This window comes from Lissotriton helveticus, chromosome 2_2 (genome assembly GCF_964261635.1).
Source record: "Lissotriton helveticus chromosome 2_2, aLisHel1.1, whole genome shotgun sequence".
In the NCBI taxonomy this organism is placed as follows: Eukaryota; Metazoa; Chordata; class Amphibia; order Caudata; family Salamandridae; genus Lissotriton; species Lissotriton helveticus.
Genome location: NC_136060.1, coordinates 136747205 through 136764057, shown reverse-complemented (window position 1 = coordinate 136764057; position 16853 = coordinate 136747205). Strand labels below are relative to the sequence as shown.

At 51.1% G+C, this 16853-nt stretch overlaps 1 protein-coding gene across 11 annotated transcripts in view; it reads right to left on the bottom strand.

Annotated features, from left to right (window-relative positions):
• The window catches only part of FRYL (FRY like transcription coactivator), a 2496013-nt gene that overhangs the window by 427452 nt on the left and 2051708 nt on the right, over positions 1–16853 (bottom strand). For all 11 annotated transcript variants that reach the window (XR_013608325.1, XM_078678213.1, XM_078678216.1 and 8 more), the window contains one exon: positions 15573–15713. Coding sequence is in view for 10 of the 11 variants with exons in the window: in XM_078678213.1 (XP_078534339.1) it covers positions 15573–15713 (141 nt within the window). In the remaining variant the exon portion in view is untranslated. The remainder of the gene's footprint in view (positions 1–15572; positions 15714–16853) is intronic.

Below are 16853 nucleotides of genomic sequence, written 5' to 3'. Positions count from 1 at the left end.
TCTGAAGTCTGGTCCCAGCAGGAAGGACGACAAAGAGAACCGCTAGGACGCATGATGGTGCCTGCAGTTGCAGGGTGGACACTCCTTGCCCACAAGGGAGCTTCTTCAGTCTTCTGTGGAGCAGAACGTCGAAGTCCAGAGTTTCTTCATTTAGAGTAGTTCAGGATAAATCTAATTTGGAATGGGACCAGCTCCTACCGTTATCCTGCTAAAGGGGGCTGTACTGCTGACTAGGTCCCTCCCATGGGTCGGACTAGGAAGGGGGGTGGTTACACCCCCTATCCTTTGTCCGGTTTCGCGCCAGAGCTGGGGCTGGAGTGCCCCAGCAACTGGTTGGAACCGGGGTATGCACAGGGACACCTTGTGTGCCCCAGGCATGTCTCATTCCTTTCAGCCCTCCCTACCTCAATACACAAAATCCTGTCTGGGGTGGTACTAGCACCTCCCAAGGCAGGAAACCCTTTGTCCAGGCCTCCCACGCTGCAAGGACTCCCAGCAGCAGGAGGTCAGACTTGTGTCTGTGGTGGTAGCATCCATTTTGTGATGCTGAGGCTTCGTTTAACTTTAACCGGGGTTCACAGTTACATACATGTTGTGTCCCTCTAAAAGGGTGGAATGCTACCCCCGTCGCCAGAACTGGCGAGGGGGTGGTATTCCAATTCGTAAGACACCTTACTCGACATGTTTTGATAATGCTATACCAAAGTTAGCATTCAACCGCGAGGATTATAATGCACTTAAGAGTATATGGTATAGCGTTATCATGGAACAGCTATAAGGACTTGGTTCCGCAAGCTGCAGACAGGCTCAGCTCATGCTAGAGCACCATTGTAGGAAGGTAGATCCCTGACTATGGTTGCCCCCAACTTTTTGCCTGGTGTTTTGCTGGTTTTCTGACTTAGTTCACCTGGGGCCCTGCTATTCAGGACCCTAGGCCCACTGCTCTCTCTGTTAAAATGGATTCCATGTACCCTAGGTACATATCTGATTGGATACTCAGTCACCTTATCAGTCCCTGTACAGTATACCTTAGGTATCCAGGGCATAGGTGTACCCAGGGCCTACCAGGGGCTGAAGCATATATTATGCCACCCCTGGCTGGCCATCCAAAACTGACACAACTGGCTGCTTGACAGCTGGGGCAAGGTGGTGTAATCACCCTTTGCTTTAGATATAGTATTCCTATATCTAACCCTAAAATGGACACATATAATTCTATCAGTCACTCCTATGGCAGGCCTTAACAATCCTGAAGGCAGAGTGCTTGGAATAATGTGAAATGGTGCTCTGGCATGAGCTGAGCCCGTTTGCAGCTTGCGGAACCAAGTCCTAATAGCTGTTTCATGATAACGCTATACCATATACTCTTAAGTGCATTATGTACCTCGCGGTCAAATGCTAACTTTGGTATAGCATTATCAAAACATGTCGAGTAAGGTGTCATACGAATTGGAATACTAACCCCTCGCCAATTCTGGCGACGGGGTTAGCATTCCACCCTTCTAGAGGGACACGACATGTTGGTAACCTGTAACCCCGGGTAAAGTCAGACATAGCCTCAGCTCCACAAGATGGATGCTGCCACCGAGACACAAGTCTGCCCTCCTGCTGCTGGGAGTCCTTCCAGCGCGGGAGGCAAGGACAAAGGGTTTCCTGCCAGGGGCGGTGCCAGCACCGTCCCAGACAGGATTTTGTGTATCCCAGGTAGGCAGGGCTATAGAGGAAGGTGACTGCAAGTGGCACCCCGGTGCTCACTATGCATAGGCCGGCCTGAACCAGTTCCAGGGGCACACCATCCCCTGAGCTGGGGAAAGTCCGGCTGGGGAGAGGGGTGTAACCACCCCCCTCCTAGTCCCACCCATAGGGCAGGACTTAGTCGCGTGCCAGCCCCCTTTTGCAGGATAAAGGTAGGAGCAGGCCCCCTTCCAAATTAGATCATCTTTGAATCCTGAACCGACTTTCTACGAAAGGAACTCAAGACTCTTCCTAAGATTTCTCCCTTGTGGCTAAGGAGTAGTCACCCTGCAGCAGCAGGCACCATCCAAGCATCGCGGTCTGCTGTAAGTCTCTCCTCCGGATCAAGACTGCCCAGCTCGACGAGAACCGGCTTCCCTGGCACCTCTGACCTCTACCTGCATCATCAGCCCAGCTGAGATTCGTGGGTGTGACGAGACCTCGAGGGACCGGCCATCTTCAAGACTTCACGACGCTTGTCCAGCACGACCACCGAGTGACCCTCGACCGAGTGCTTTGGGGTAAGAGAAGCCCCGACCCTGAGCAGCTCCAGCACCGAAGTTCAGCCCCCTTGCATCCACGAGATCTGCGTGGGGCCCTTGTGCTCTTTGCTGCTCACCGCGTTGTCCAGGTCACTTGCCCGTTGGCTAGTGACCCTCCAGACGACGTCCTACGTTTGTTTCACCGCTGGTCTAGCTCCTCTGGACTGGCCCTTGTCTCCTCTTGAAGGGGAACTTCCTAGGACCCTCCTGGTCCATCCCAGACGCCATTTTGTGTCACCGCGTGGGCTTGCCTTAGCCAAGGCTTGTTGCCTCCTTCACCGGATCCAGCATCGCCAGCAGCAGACATCCGACATGGGACAGCTCGCAGACCTCCAGCCTGGTCGACATCAGCGCCCTGGTCCGTGCAGCAGCAGAATCCAGTGTCACCTCTTCACCTGGCTGAGTGACCTCGTCCGGTGCCACCCTGGTGCCCACCTAATCACTGGCTAGTGATTCAGAACTTGGTCCCCTCTGCTTACAGGTATCCTTCTTCAGCTGATCCAGTCCTTGGATCAGCCCGGAACATCTTCACTGGCCGCCTGCCAGCAACTTCCACTTCAGGCTCCTGGTTCGTCAACAAAGAAACCCGACGACACTTGAACCCTATGCAGCCGCAGCCCCTGGGCTAGGTAAACCAAGTACCCCGGTGCTCCAGCGTAGACCAACTCTAAGTGTCTAGAACCACTTTCGTTTTTGACCTACCTAGTCGGGTTCGCCCGAGAACACTAACTTTTGCATTTACTAGGATCCATACTTTGTCCCGCCTTACGCGTGAGAGTTCCCACTCTGCACACGACGTCCCTGGGCCTCCTGCTTCTAATCTAAGGGTTCAGCATTGTAGGCCTAGCGTTTCTACAGTCTATGAGAGTAGAGTACTTACCTGCTAGTAATTTCGCATTCCACTTGTATAGTATATGGTTTTTCGTGCCCCTCGGGCATTTGTGTAAATTGTGCGACTTTAAGTATTTCTTTAAGAGTTTTGTTGTGTGCTTAGCTCCCTGTCTCATAAAGAGCCAGGGTAGTCTTGTTATAAATAAATATAAGTTTATTTTCATAACAACTTGTGTGGTGTCCTTTCACTTGGTGTTCAAGGGGTATATGTGATGGTAAAACAGCTGGCTTAACACGCCCTCTAGAGTTTAGCCTAAAGACTGCACGTGTCCATGCTACTAGGATAGCTGGTCTATCAGGTTGACTTACAACCAAACATCAATAAGGGTTGTTTGGACTGATACATAGTGATCACTAGAATAGTGAGCACTGCATATCAGGCCAACTTCTCACAACCATCTCACATAATTCCAAGCACTCTGCCTTCAGGATTGATAAGGCCTGCCATAGGAGTGACTGATAGGAATATATGTGTCCATTTTAGGGTTAGATATAGGTATACTATATCTATAGCAAGGTGTTCACACCACCTTGCCCCAGCTGTCTTTCCAGCCAGTTGTGTCTGTTTAGATGGCCAGCCAGGGGTGGCATAATACACGCTGCAGCCCCTGGTAGGCCTTGGGTTCACCTGTGCCCTGGGTACCTAATGTACATTGTACAGGGGCTGATAAGGTGTCCCAATACCAATTGGTAAATGCACCTAAAGTACAGGTTTGTCAATTTAGAGAGAGAACAGCTAGGCTGTGGGTCTGATTAGCAGGCCCACAGCCAGGGAAAGTCGTAAACCAGTGAAGCAAAGAGGAAAAATCTGGGGTGACCATAGGATTGCAGACCCTACTCTCCTACAAGGAGATGATGGAGAACCCTGCCCCCCCCACTGGCGCCAAATGGGCCTGAAAGCTCGGATTAGGAAGGCTTTGAGGCAGATGTTGCGGGGATGGATTTGGACTGGCCTCGCCGCTGTCCCCTGGCACCGGCACGGCGGTTACCATGTCCGCCACCGCACTGGATGTTGGTCTGCAGCCCGTGGCTGGCAGGACGTGAAGGGGGCGCCTCTTCCTTGGCCACAAAAAGAGCGAAAGGCAGAAGTTTGCTGGTGTTGGCCCGACAGGCCCAAGGACTTGGCCGTAGCGCTGGAGTCCTTCAAACTCTCAATGGATTCAAGATAGCCTGGCTGATTAGGATTATGAATCCGAAACCTGTCCCAGGATGCTTGTTTCCGGTCCAGGGAAGACATGGCTTGGCAGTTCAGGCTGGACTGTTCCCATGAGGCACAGGGTCAGACTGATTTGCATATGGCCATGTCTGAACTGGGGTGGCTGAGTGAGTTAAAGAATGGTGATGGATTAAACCCAGATCAGTTGACTGGGGGTGAGTGTTTGATTTGCTCAAACGCTCCGTCCTTCATTCCCCTTTTGTATCGCTTTGTTCGCCCTAAGTGTGGCAGGGTATGCTCAGACGTGAGTCCCTTGCTCACTTGGCCACTGGATTTAAGATAGCCTGGCTGATGTGGATTATGAATCCGAAACCGGTTACAGGATGCTTGTTTCCGGTCCAGGGAAGAAATGGCTTGGCAGTTCGGGCTGGACTGTTCCCATGAACTTGGTGAGCCGCCTGCCGGTTTTTTTCCTCTGCTGCGGGGTTTTACCCCTAAGAGGTTTTTTCCCCTTGTACTGTTTGGGGACGTGCCCTACCCCCAGGTGGGGTACTTGATGGCTATTGTCTCCATTGGGCGACGGTGTCTGCCCTCTCTGGTTCTTTGGTTCTCCGAGGTCACTGTATGCCGCCTAGGGAGGTCTTTCTTCTTTTTCTTTCTCTGCCTTGAGATCCGGGGCGTCCTTCGGTCGTGCCCCTGGTGGGCTCTTCCTTGATGATCCCATCTGAAAGAAACAGGTTAGTATTAGATTCCTTACCTTAGAATACCCCCAGGCGTCAGACTGGATCCGGAAACTTTTGCGTAGCAGTACCCTTGCGCGTCGGTAGGCGTCGTCTGCGGCTCCGCGTCCGTCGTCTGCGTCGTTGGTGCCAGGATGACGTCACCGGAGTACTTAGACGCCGCCCTCGCTCGCTGACGTCAGTTCCTATTTTTTCCGCGCCGAACCGGGAACAGTGGTACCCTTTAGTCTTTTTTGACTAAACTTTTTTGGTCTTTCGATCATCTTTTTCGAAGTCGAACGACTCCGATGGTGCCGGTAGGGATGCCCGGGTTTAAACCCTGCGTCGACTGCAACCGACTGATGTCGGTTACCGACCCCCATCGCCGGTGTCTTCATTGCCTGGGGCCCGACCACGATGACAAGTCGTGCCCCGACTGCCGGGCCTTGCCGTCGAAGGCTAGGCGGGAGCGGACCCGCAAGTGACTCGAGCTCCGGCAGTTCATGTTGGGGGCATTTCTGGGTGATAGAGCGGCCCAGAGAGGCAGCGGGTCGCCCCAACGGTGAGCTCCACATTCAGAGGGCCCGGGCAGATTCCTAGAGCGGCCCCCCTTGAGCTCAGTCATCCAGGGGCATTTGTTCGTCGAGGCCACAAGGCTCCAAAGGAACCATATTTGTTTTAGAGCCCACGAGGCTCCCGGGGGCATTCCTTGGCAATACTGAGCCCCATGGGGCTCCCATACTTGGCCCAGGTTTGTTTTGAGAGCCTAGAGGGCACCCATGGGCGCTACATGTATTTCTAGAGTCAGATGGCTCAGTTTTGCGCAGTCTTTGTTCTGAGGGCCACTGAGGGCCCATGTCGTAGTTTTGAGTTCTAAGCTGCCCAGCAAGTAGTGGGCAGCTGCACCGTTTAGGTTTTCCTTCATAGGGACATGTACTTTGGACTCAGGAGTGAGTTGCACTCCTTCGCCCCTACTTGGCCTTCCCCAGCTGCGCAGCACTTCATGCCAGCTGCAGCGGCTGTTCTTGTCCTCAGCTGCCCAGTAAGTAGTGGGCAACTGCTACGTTTAGGCACAGTGGCGCAACCTGGACCTTGATGTGATTCATGTGCTATGGTGATTTATGTACTTCTTTTTGGGTGTTAGGAAATGTACTATGTGTAGTATGTTTTGCGCACCCTGTCTTGATACCTCTAAATGTATTTTTATGCTTAGGAGGTTGGGTTTCCTAGTATAGTTATGCTAGTGAGTTCATGGTTCCCTGCGTGATATATACCTAAGGTGTTTAGGATTGCGTAGGAGGTACCTACCTTTTACCACTGGTTACTGGTTGTGTGCTACATTTGCTATTTGGTGCTACAATTATCCCATGTTCAAATTGCTAGTTCTAAAAGTGCTTATTCCCGACAGTGGTCCATGTGGCCCTGTCCTATGTATATATAATCCCCTGTAAATTCCTCCCGTGCCAGTGGCACAGTGTAAATTGTGTGTTTATCTAATGTGTTTGGTATAATACAAAGGCTATTTTTATATATAACCTTGTGTGGAGTTCCTTTTGTGGGGAGCCTGGGATGTTGTTGCTGGTGGGTGCGTGCGCAAATGCTTTACACATTGCCTGACTGCTCGTGCCAAGCTACCAAGGGGGTGAGCAGGGGTTATCTTTGGCGGGTGACTTCCTTGCTCTGACTGGAGTGGTGGTTTCTGCCTGGCTTTGGCGCAAGCCTTAGCCAACCAGAAATCCCCATTTCTAACAATGGTGTTAGAGGAGATATAAAGATCAGGGAACACCAGCACCGGCGTTTCGGTGGACGACCCTGTATGTGTCGTCATACCTTCTTCAGGGTGCAGAAAAACAGCATGCAAGCCAAACTGAGGGCGCCTGGGAATCCTGTACTGGAAACAGTTCAGCCTGAACGTACAAGTTACTTACCTTCGGTAACGATATATCTGTAAGAAACAGTAGTTAGTATTAGATTCCTTACCTTAGAATACCCCCAGGCGTCAGACTGGATGCGGAAACGTTTGCGTTGCAGTACCCTTGCACGTCGGTTGGCGTCGTCTGCGGCTCCACGTCCGTCGTCGGCATCAGGGTGAAGTCGCCGACGTACTTGGACGCCGCCCTCGCGCGCTGACGTCAGTTCTTATACACAGCTTTTCGGCGCCAGAAAACGCAGAGCCATGATAAAAACCAACACTGGTGCCATAAAAACTAGCGCCCTGAAAGGAGATGGCCTTAACCCTAGATATCGGTTCGCAGAACGGGGAGGATGGGTGGGGCGGTAAGGAATCTAATACTAACTACTGTTTCTTACAGATATATCGTTACCGAAGGTAAGTAACTTGTGCATCTGAAAAACAGGTTAGTATTAGATTCCTTACCTTAGAATAGATACACCAGCAATATCAACCCCAGTGGTGGGTCTGCGAACCAATTATGGTGAACGGAACGGCCGAAAAGGCCATCTCTCCGGACTTGGCTGTCCAGGCAGTAGTGTCTTGCTAATGTCTGCAGCGAGGCCCACGTAGCTGCCTGACAGATGTCCTGCAAGGGGAGTCCCCGGCCCAGGGCAGTAGTAGCCGCCGTGGTCTGTGTGGAATGGGCACGAAGCCCCACAGGAGGCTCCTTTCGAGCCTTGATGCACAAGACGACCCATCGAGAAATGGTTTGTTTGTGCACCGCAAATCCCTTCTTAGCGCCCATGTAACCAATAAAGAGTTGGTCATCCACCCGAAACTGGCGTGTGGAATCCAGATAGAATGAGAGCGCAAGTTTTGGGTCCAGGCGGTGGAGCCTCTCTTCCTCTTTCGAGGGATGCGGAGGCAGAAAGAAGGTGGACAAAGTGATGGACTGCCCGATTTGGAAGGCTGTGACTACCTTGGGCAGGAAAGAGGGTCGCATCCGCAACACAACTTTGTCCGGATGGACTGAAAGGAAAGGAGGCATAGAAGAAAGGGCCTGGAGCTCACTCACTCTCCTGGCAGAGGTGATGGCAACCAGGAAAGCTGTCTTCAGAGTAAGAAGGCGAAGAGGACAGTTAGGAAGTGGCTCAAAGGGAGTGCACATCAGAAAAGTTAGAACAAGGTTCAAGTCCCACTGAGGCATCACGAAAGGAACTGGAGGAAACATATGAGTGATGCCCTTTAAAAACCTATTTACAACCGGGGACTTGAACAAAGAGGGCTGATCAGGTAGCCTTAAGCAGAAATGGCCGAGAGGTAGCCCTTTAGAGTGCTCAGAGCAGAGCCCTGCTGGGCAAGAGAGAGAGAAGAAAGAGGAGAACCTCTGAAAGAGGAGAACCGGCAGAAAGGGGATCCACAGCCTTTGCTGTGCACCATGCCACAAATTTGTTCCACCTGCAGGCGTATACCGATTTTGTGGAGGGACGCCTGGCTGCCAGAATGACATTACAGACTTCAGGAGGCAAGTCAAATGGCCTCAACTGCCGCCGCTGAATCTCCACGCATTTAAGTGGAGACTGGACAGGTTCGGTGGAGGACTGTCCTCTGCTGCTGCGACAGAAGGTCCTCCTGAAGGGGCAGACGAATCGGGGGATCGACAGACATGCTGAGTAGCTCGGGATACCAGAATCTCCGTACCCAGTCCGGAGCCACAAGGATGACTTGGGCCCGGTCGCGCCTGATCTTCTTCCGCACTCTGGGCAGAAGTGGTATAGGCGGAAAGGCGTGCAACAGACCGCAACTCCAGTCGCGACGAAAAGCGTCTCCGAGCGAGTGCAGCCTTGGAAATTCCAATGCGCAGAACTGATGACAGTGTGCGTTCTCTTCTGTGGCAAATAGATCTTACCACGGCTCTCCCCACTGCCGAAAGAAGCCTTGCGCCACGTCAGAGTTCAGACGCCATTCGTGATCCATCATGCACCGACGGCTGAGTTCGTCCGCCCTGGCGTTCAGGGAACCTGCCAGGTGTTGAACCACCAGGGTCGCGCCATGATGTTCCAGCCACTGCCAGAGGCGCAGAGCCTCCTGGCAAAGGGTCCACGACTCCACCCCGCCCTGTTTGTTGCAGTACCACAGGGCGGTGGTGTTGTCCGTGAACACCTGCACTACACTCCCCCGGACAGAGGGGAGGAATGCCTTCAGTGCAAGTCGGATCGCCCGCAGCTCCAGAAGGTTGATATGGAGCTGTGGCTCCGCCGGAGACCAGAGGCCTCTGATCTCAGCCTCTCCCCTGTGGCCTCCCCAGCCCTGGAGGGACGCGTCTGTCACAACTACGTGCTCCGGTTGGGGTAGGGAGAGGGATCTTCCGCTGACCCAATCGCGGTCCGTGAGCCACCACTGCAACTGTCTTGCACTGCCCTCCGAGATCAAGACATGGTCGGACAAGTTGCCCTGATGCTAGGCCCACAAACTTCAGGTGCCACTGCAGGGCCCGCATCCGCCACCTGGCGTGATGCACCAGAAGGATGCAGGAGGCCATCAGCCCCAGAAGCCGCAGCGTCAACCTGACCGAAACTCGGGATAAAGGCTGAAAGATCGGAATCAGAGCCTGAATATCCCGAACCAGCTGTTCGGGAGGATAAACCGGAAACTGCGCCGAGTACAGAACCGCTCCGATGAAGAGGAGCTTCAGAGAGGGACACAGGTGTGACTTTGGCACATTGATGGAGAACCCCAGCAAGTGCAGGAGGTCGGCCGTAGTCTGGAGGTGGCTGACGACTGTCTGGGGCGAGCCCGCCTTCAACAACCAGTCGTCGAGGTAGGGGGAAGACTGAAACCCCTAACCGGCGCAGATGAGCTGCGACCACCGCCATCACTTTCGTGAACACCCGTGGGCCGCTGGTAAGGCCGAAGGGGAGCACGATAAACTGAAAGTGCTCGTGGCCTACCGTGAACCACAGGTAACGCCGGAGGGCTGGCAGGACGGGAATGTGAAAATAAGCGTCCTGCAAGTCCAACGCTACCATCCAGTCTCCCGGGTCTTGGGCAGCTAAGACCTGAGCCAATGTCAGCATCTTGAACTTCTCCTTCCGGAGAAAGCCGTTGACGTTAAGTAGGTCCAAGATAGGGAGTAGGCCCCCTTTGCCCTTCTTGGGTACCAGAAAGTAGTGGGAGTAACAACCACACCCTACTTCTGGCCCAGGAACGCGCTCGATGGCCCCCTTGGCCAAGAGGGCCGTAACTTCCTCTCTGAGAAGTGTCAAGTGATCCCCCGACACGCGCTGGTACTGCGGTGGCATGGCTGGAGGGGTCGCCTCAAAGGGGAGGGAGTAGCCCCTTCGACGATTTGCAGCACCCACCTGTCCGATGTGACAGGCGCCAGTGGAGGTGGTGATGGCGAACCCTGCCCCTCACTGGCGTCACATGGGCCTGAAAGCACTACCTAGGAGGGGTTTGAGGCGGATGCTGCAGGGGCAGGTATGGACTGGCCTCGCCGTTGTCCCCTACCGCCGCCACAGGGGTTTCCACATCCGCCACCGCGCTGGATGGTAGTCTGGGCACGTGGCTGGCAGAACATGTGGGGGCGCCCCTTCCTTGGCCACGAAAGGAGCGAAAAGCAGCCGTTTTCTGGCGTGGGGCCGAGAGGCCCAAGGACTTGGCCGTAGCCCTGGAGTCCTTAACTCCTTCCATGCTCATGACAAGGTCAGCTCGTCATGCAGTACACTGGAGCTGTGCTTATGACGAGCTGACCTTGTCATGAACAATGGAAAATATCGATTTGCAGCACAGGAGAAAAATATCCTGTAGCATTGAAGGTGTTAAAGCGCTCAAGCGCATGGTCTGCCTTGTCGCCAAAGAGGCGACGGCCATCGAACGGCATGTCCATAAGTGTGTTTTGGACATCGGCCGAGAAATTGGCAGATCTCAACCAGGCGTGACGACGAATCGCCAAAGTCGTTGCCATCGCTCTGCCTCGAGAGTCGGTAGTATCCAGCCCACACCGGATGGAATACTGTGTCGCATCTCGGCCTTCCACAAGGGCCTGGCCGAGTCTAGCCCGTACCTCCAACGGGCATTCCGGCAGCACGGCTGCGACCGTGTCCCACAGAGAGTGGGTGTAGCGGCCCAAGAGGCACGCGGTATTGACTGACCGCAATCTCAAACTCAGGGAGGAGAATACCTTTTTTCCGTAAGTCTCGTACCTCTTGAATTCCCGGTCGGGGGGAGCCGACGGGAATGCAGTCTGGGAATTGGAGGCCTGGATGCCCAGGCTCTCAGGTGTGGGGTGGGTAGACAGAAAGCAAGGGTCACCCGGAGCCGGGCGGTGGCGTCTGGCCACGTTCCTATCCACAGGCCGCCCTGCGGCAGGCCTGGACCAAGTGCCCAAAAGAACGTCTGACAAGGCCTCATTAAATGGCAGCAGAGGCTCGGTTTAAGGACCTCAGTGAGGAGGTTAGTCCTCACGGCCGCGATGGGGAGCTCAAGGCCCAGGGCCTTGGCCGCCCTCATCAGCACCACGCTATAAGCAGCCCCCTCCTCCGTAGCCACGCTAGGAGGAGAGACAAAACCAGTGTCGGGCGAAGTGTCCAGACCACTGGCCTCCCCAAGCTCTCCTGTCCAGTCCACAGAAGACTGACACTCACGTGCCAGAGGGTCCTCAGACCCCTCCCAATCCCCCTCATCACCCAACACATGGTACTCAGGCTCAAAAGATGGGGCCGGTTCATAGAAATAAAATTCTCCCATCGGCGTCGAGAGCGGCGCGCTCCGGCGCCGGACCCGAATCGAGGGCAGGACCCCCCCGGACCTGGGACGGCGCCGGGGGCGACACCCGTGGGGCCGACGCTGGCGAATTCGTGAGGTCGACCGGCGGTGACCCGGATCCGGAACCGGACCCAGAGGGGCCCTGCGGCGTCGAGAGCAAAGTCTGCGCCGGGGCCGAAGCACCCGACGGGCCGGGGCTGAAGCGTCCGGCCCGCGTGAGGACCCAGTCGGAGCCGCTTGGCCCGAAGGCGCCGCGGAACACGACGGAGGAGTGAGCGACCTCATGGCCATGAGGAATGCTGCAATTTCCACCGGCGTCGCGTCCTGTCCAGGGACCGGCGGGTGTGGAGCAGGCCGCGACACCTGCGGCTCCAGTGGAGCCGCGTGGGCGGTGTCGCCCGAACCCCAGCCGCGTCGCGCGAGCATCGGGGGGAGTCAGAAGAGCGATGATGCCTCTTCGACTTCTTGTGCCTCTTACCTGAGGACTTCGAGCCCGAAGACGACTCCCGGAACTGTGGTGGCTCCGGCCCCGCGACTGGTCCCTAGACCTCCTTGCGGACCGGGACCTCGAGCGGCGCGGGGCGGACTGCCGAAGCTCGAGTCACTTACGGGACCGCTCCCGTCTAGCCTTAGACGCCAGGGCCCAGCAGTCGGGGCAGGACTTGTCGTCGTGGTCCAGGCCCAAACAGTGCAGGCGCCGGCGATGGGGGTCGGTAACCGACATTATTCCGTTGCAGTCGACACAGGGCTTAAACCCGGGTATCCCTACCGGCACCGTCGGAGTTGAATAAACTTCGAAAATGGATCAAAAAGGATCTCAAAAGGTTAGTCAAAAAGTGACTAGGGTACAACTTTTTCCAGATCTGCGCTAGCTGGCGCGGAAAAAAGAAGAACTGACGTCAGCACGCAGAGGCGGCGTCTAAGTACTCCGACGACGTCATCACGGCGCCCACGACGCGGACGACGGACGCAGAGCCGCGGAAGACGCCTACCGACACACATGGGTACTGCTACGCAAAAAACTTTCTGGATCCAGTCTGACGCCTGGGGATATTCTAAGGTAAGGAATCTAATACTAATGTGTCTCTTTCAGATAGGAGGTTTAGTGATGCTTTGTTCTGACGTGTATAGAGATGTTTATAGCATCAGGATCTCTGAACTGTGGTTCAGCATGAGGAAGGCTGTGTCCAATGGGAAAGCTCTTTTCCCATAGGGGGTTCACCTAGCAACTACTGCTGTTGCCTAACAAGATTTGACCTATGACACTTTGGCGTGCTCTCATCAATCCTCCTTGAAATGAGAGATTAGATTTCATGTCTGTTTTTCTAGATATCTCTCCATTAAGGATAATTAAGGCGGATCTTCTGGAGAATGGAAATTTCACTTCAGAAACACACACACACACACACTTCAAGTCAAACTGTTGATTGGAAACTGTATTTTCTTTATGGATTAAATAGTGTCCTAAACTTTCATGATGTTACGTTGACTGGACTGATGCCAAAGCATCAGAATCAGAACCAAAATGATCATGAAGCATCAGGAATATCTCAGGTCTAGTAGGGGAATCCGACGGAAATCTCACATGCAGATATCTTTCAATCTTCATTGTAGCAAAGTAGTTGTGTTGACTTCAGGCAGCAAAAGGAATCAACTGAGTGATTGTGGTCACTCAACTGTGGAATCAGCTTCGAAGCAGCATACATTGCAGCAGAGACAGAGCAAAGTCACTGTAGCGTGCAGTGTGGCAAACATTGCCAACATGGCACAATGAAAAAACTGAATCTAATCAACTGAGTCCTGTTGGGGAGGTTCAGTCAACTTATACGAAGGGGTTTCTGCAGCAAAGGGATGGAGCTTAGGAAGAGCACAAAAAACTCCTTAGCTATTTTATGCATGGAAGAATGATTCTCGTTCATGTGCTTGTTATGATTGTGGTTGGGAATAATTTGGAAACGGCCACAGTCAATGCCTTCTCCTGGAAGGAGGTTTCGAGTTTTCTGTAACTGAGGCCATAGCAAATTATACTTTCTCTAATTGTCTTAGAGTGCATGAGTCAATAAAGAAAAGTAAACGACAACTCAATAGCTCCTTGTGAAATAAGGTCCGAGTATACAGCAACAGTAAAAAAAGCATACAAGGGGTTCATTCAAAGGAACATGTAATCCCCCGTTAAGACAGATTTAAACAATCATACCGTATTCATATAATTGCTATCATCATATAGTTGCTCAATTGCATAAGGGAAAATCTATCCAGAGGGGTACATGTGGAGTAAACGGATTTACTTATTATATATATAAAGTTTTATATAGGGCGAACTTGATCCCGAAGGATATCAGAGCGCTTTACAATTTGAGGCAATTAAAAACCTTCCCACCCTATACACCCACATCCCACTATGGAACTAAAAACACAAAATTAGAACAAAAAATGTAATAACTACTACAATTTTTACACAGATAATAAAAACAAAAACAAATCTTATACCAAAAATACATGCATGACACACATACAAAATAAATACAAACATAAGCAATGAGTTTGAAGGGTTCAGGAAGTAGTAGCATTAAGGGGCTGTAAGAGGTTTTTAGGACTCATGGGAGGGTAAATAAAAATAACTGTAAATTAAATAAATAGTTTAATGTAATAAATTAAATGCAATTTAAAAAAATTAAATAATACATTAAAATTAATAATTAAATGAACTTTGAGGAGCTTGGGGAAAAAAACTCTTCAGCCCATAAATATTAAACTAGGAATTAGAAAGAAAAACACCATTCTCTCAAGGAGTGCCACGTAAAGGCATCTCCGAAGTTGATGATGGAAAGGGGCTAGTGGTTCAGACTGCAATATTTCAACACCTTCCTCCTGCCTGCCCTCATCCCATTTATCCAGCTGCCAGAGAAGAAAAACACCATACTTATCGAATTATCTTAGAGACACATAGCATTACAGTGATGTGCTTGACCTAAAGTTCAAGCTCTGTACTAACAGAATAGCTAGACTTGATAACAAGCTCTGGCTAATGCAACTTGCTAAACAAATGATTGCAGCTCTTGGAGGATAAGCACATTTTCTGTGGAAGCACACAACTTCTGCCCAATCAAAAAAACTACAAATATTGATCACAAAAATTGCTGTAACAATAATGACAAAAGGGGTGAATTTACTGCTGTGGTCTACTTAAGAGTGCACAAGGGCACAAATATTGCATGATGAGCTGTCATGAGCTGCCAAGGTTCCAGAAACAGTTGGCGGGAGGATCTGCATAGGACATATAAAGTGTGAGCCTAAAATATTGAAGCTAGGGGACCAGCGATAAGTCATTCTGCACAAATCTTATGAAAATAATGATCAAAGCATTCAGTAAATAACTCAGCAGGCCCAGATCCTAGGTCTAATAGGGAGTAGAAATTAAAGAATTGATGTCACCAGCTTCTGTAGCACACCTTATGTATTCCGCCCATATCACTTCCAGTGCCATCACTTCTACAAGGACAATACTCACAGTTACACAATGCTGTTCACTAATTATTGCTGAAATGTTTCCAGATCCACATTGATGCTTAGCAAGAAAGTTCACATAATTAATTTATTCAGCATCATGCATCCACAAAACAATGCAAGTTCATTTGAATTTGGAGCAGAGAATCACCATAATGTATGTAGGTTGTACACGGATGCAGGCAGAACTAAAAGCAGAGGGAGATAAATGAGGGGTACTACTGTAAACAGAAAGGAAAAGAAACAACAAGAGATGCTGATTGCTTGTAAGTTTTCAAAACTCAAAATAATACCTAATGTTACATCAGCTATGGCCACATGTTTAAAGAAACCTTAGACACTTCACTTTGTACATTACATACCTGCACATATTTTCCAATGACCTTTATAATCTCTAGATTAAACTGCTTTACTGGAGCCGCAGAAAGATCAATGTGACTAAGAAGGCTGTAGATAATCTGCAGCAAAGATTGCTGCATGCTGGTCAACCCTTTTTCTAATAGCTAAAAAACATGAAGAACAAATGATTTCAGATTGTGTATTAACATTTATTTCAATGATGAGGATGCAAAGAAAAAGTCTTTTGATACAGTGTTGCATAGCATAGTTTAGCACGCAGACTCAGTAACTCACAATGTTCAAGTGAAGGAATAATATAGCATAAAGAGTGATGGATTTAATGCTTCAAATAATGACAGGAATGGTAATTTCTTTGTGACATAATCTAGTGCATTAATGGTGCTTGTTTGCACCGTTGATGTATATTACAAACAAGAACCAGTCATCTGCAAACAAATCTTCATTCCATTCTACAAGGCATGGTACGAACTGAACTGCCAAGCCAGGTCCACTCTGAATGAGAACACACGGAACCCCAGACAAGTTTTCAATTTTGATTGGTTGAAGTCTGTCAAGGTTGATCAGAGTCTGCAGGGCCATAGATGAAGTACAAAATAAAGCATTGCAATGAAGCCCCGATTAATTATCAATGGTCAGATGAATTCAAGCATTTCATTTAAATGTCACTTGTCGGTGGAGTTACCCTCGTGGACTTGTTGCAGCAACCTGCTGAGCGGGTCTTCAAGTCGCTGTACACTTCTGGAAGGTATTTCTCTAGGAGATGTATTATGTGGTTAAAGGGGGGTGGGAGCGCACCAGACACGCCCCAACGTAATTACCTCTTGCATGTTGGTTCACGTATGTAGGAAGGTAGATCCCTGACTATGGTTGCCCCCAACTTTTTGCCTGGTGTTTTGCGGGTTTTCTGACTTAGTTGACCTGGGGCCCTGCTATTCAGGACCCCAGGCCTACTGCTCTCTCTGTAAAATGGATTCCATGTACCCTAGGTACATATCTAATTGGATACTGAGTCACCTTATTAGTCCCTGTACAGTGTACCTTGGGTACCCAGGGCATAGGTGTACCCAGGGCCTACCAGGGGCTGCAGCATGTATTATGCCACCCTTGGCTGGCCATCCAAATCTGACACAACTGGCTGCTTGACAGCTGGGGCAAGGTGGTGTAAGCACCCTTTGCTTTAGATATAGTATACCTATATCTAACCCTAAAATGGACACACAGATCTCCTATCAGTCACTCCTATGGCAGACCTTAACAATCCTGAAGGCAGAGTGCTTGGAATC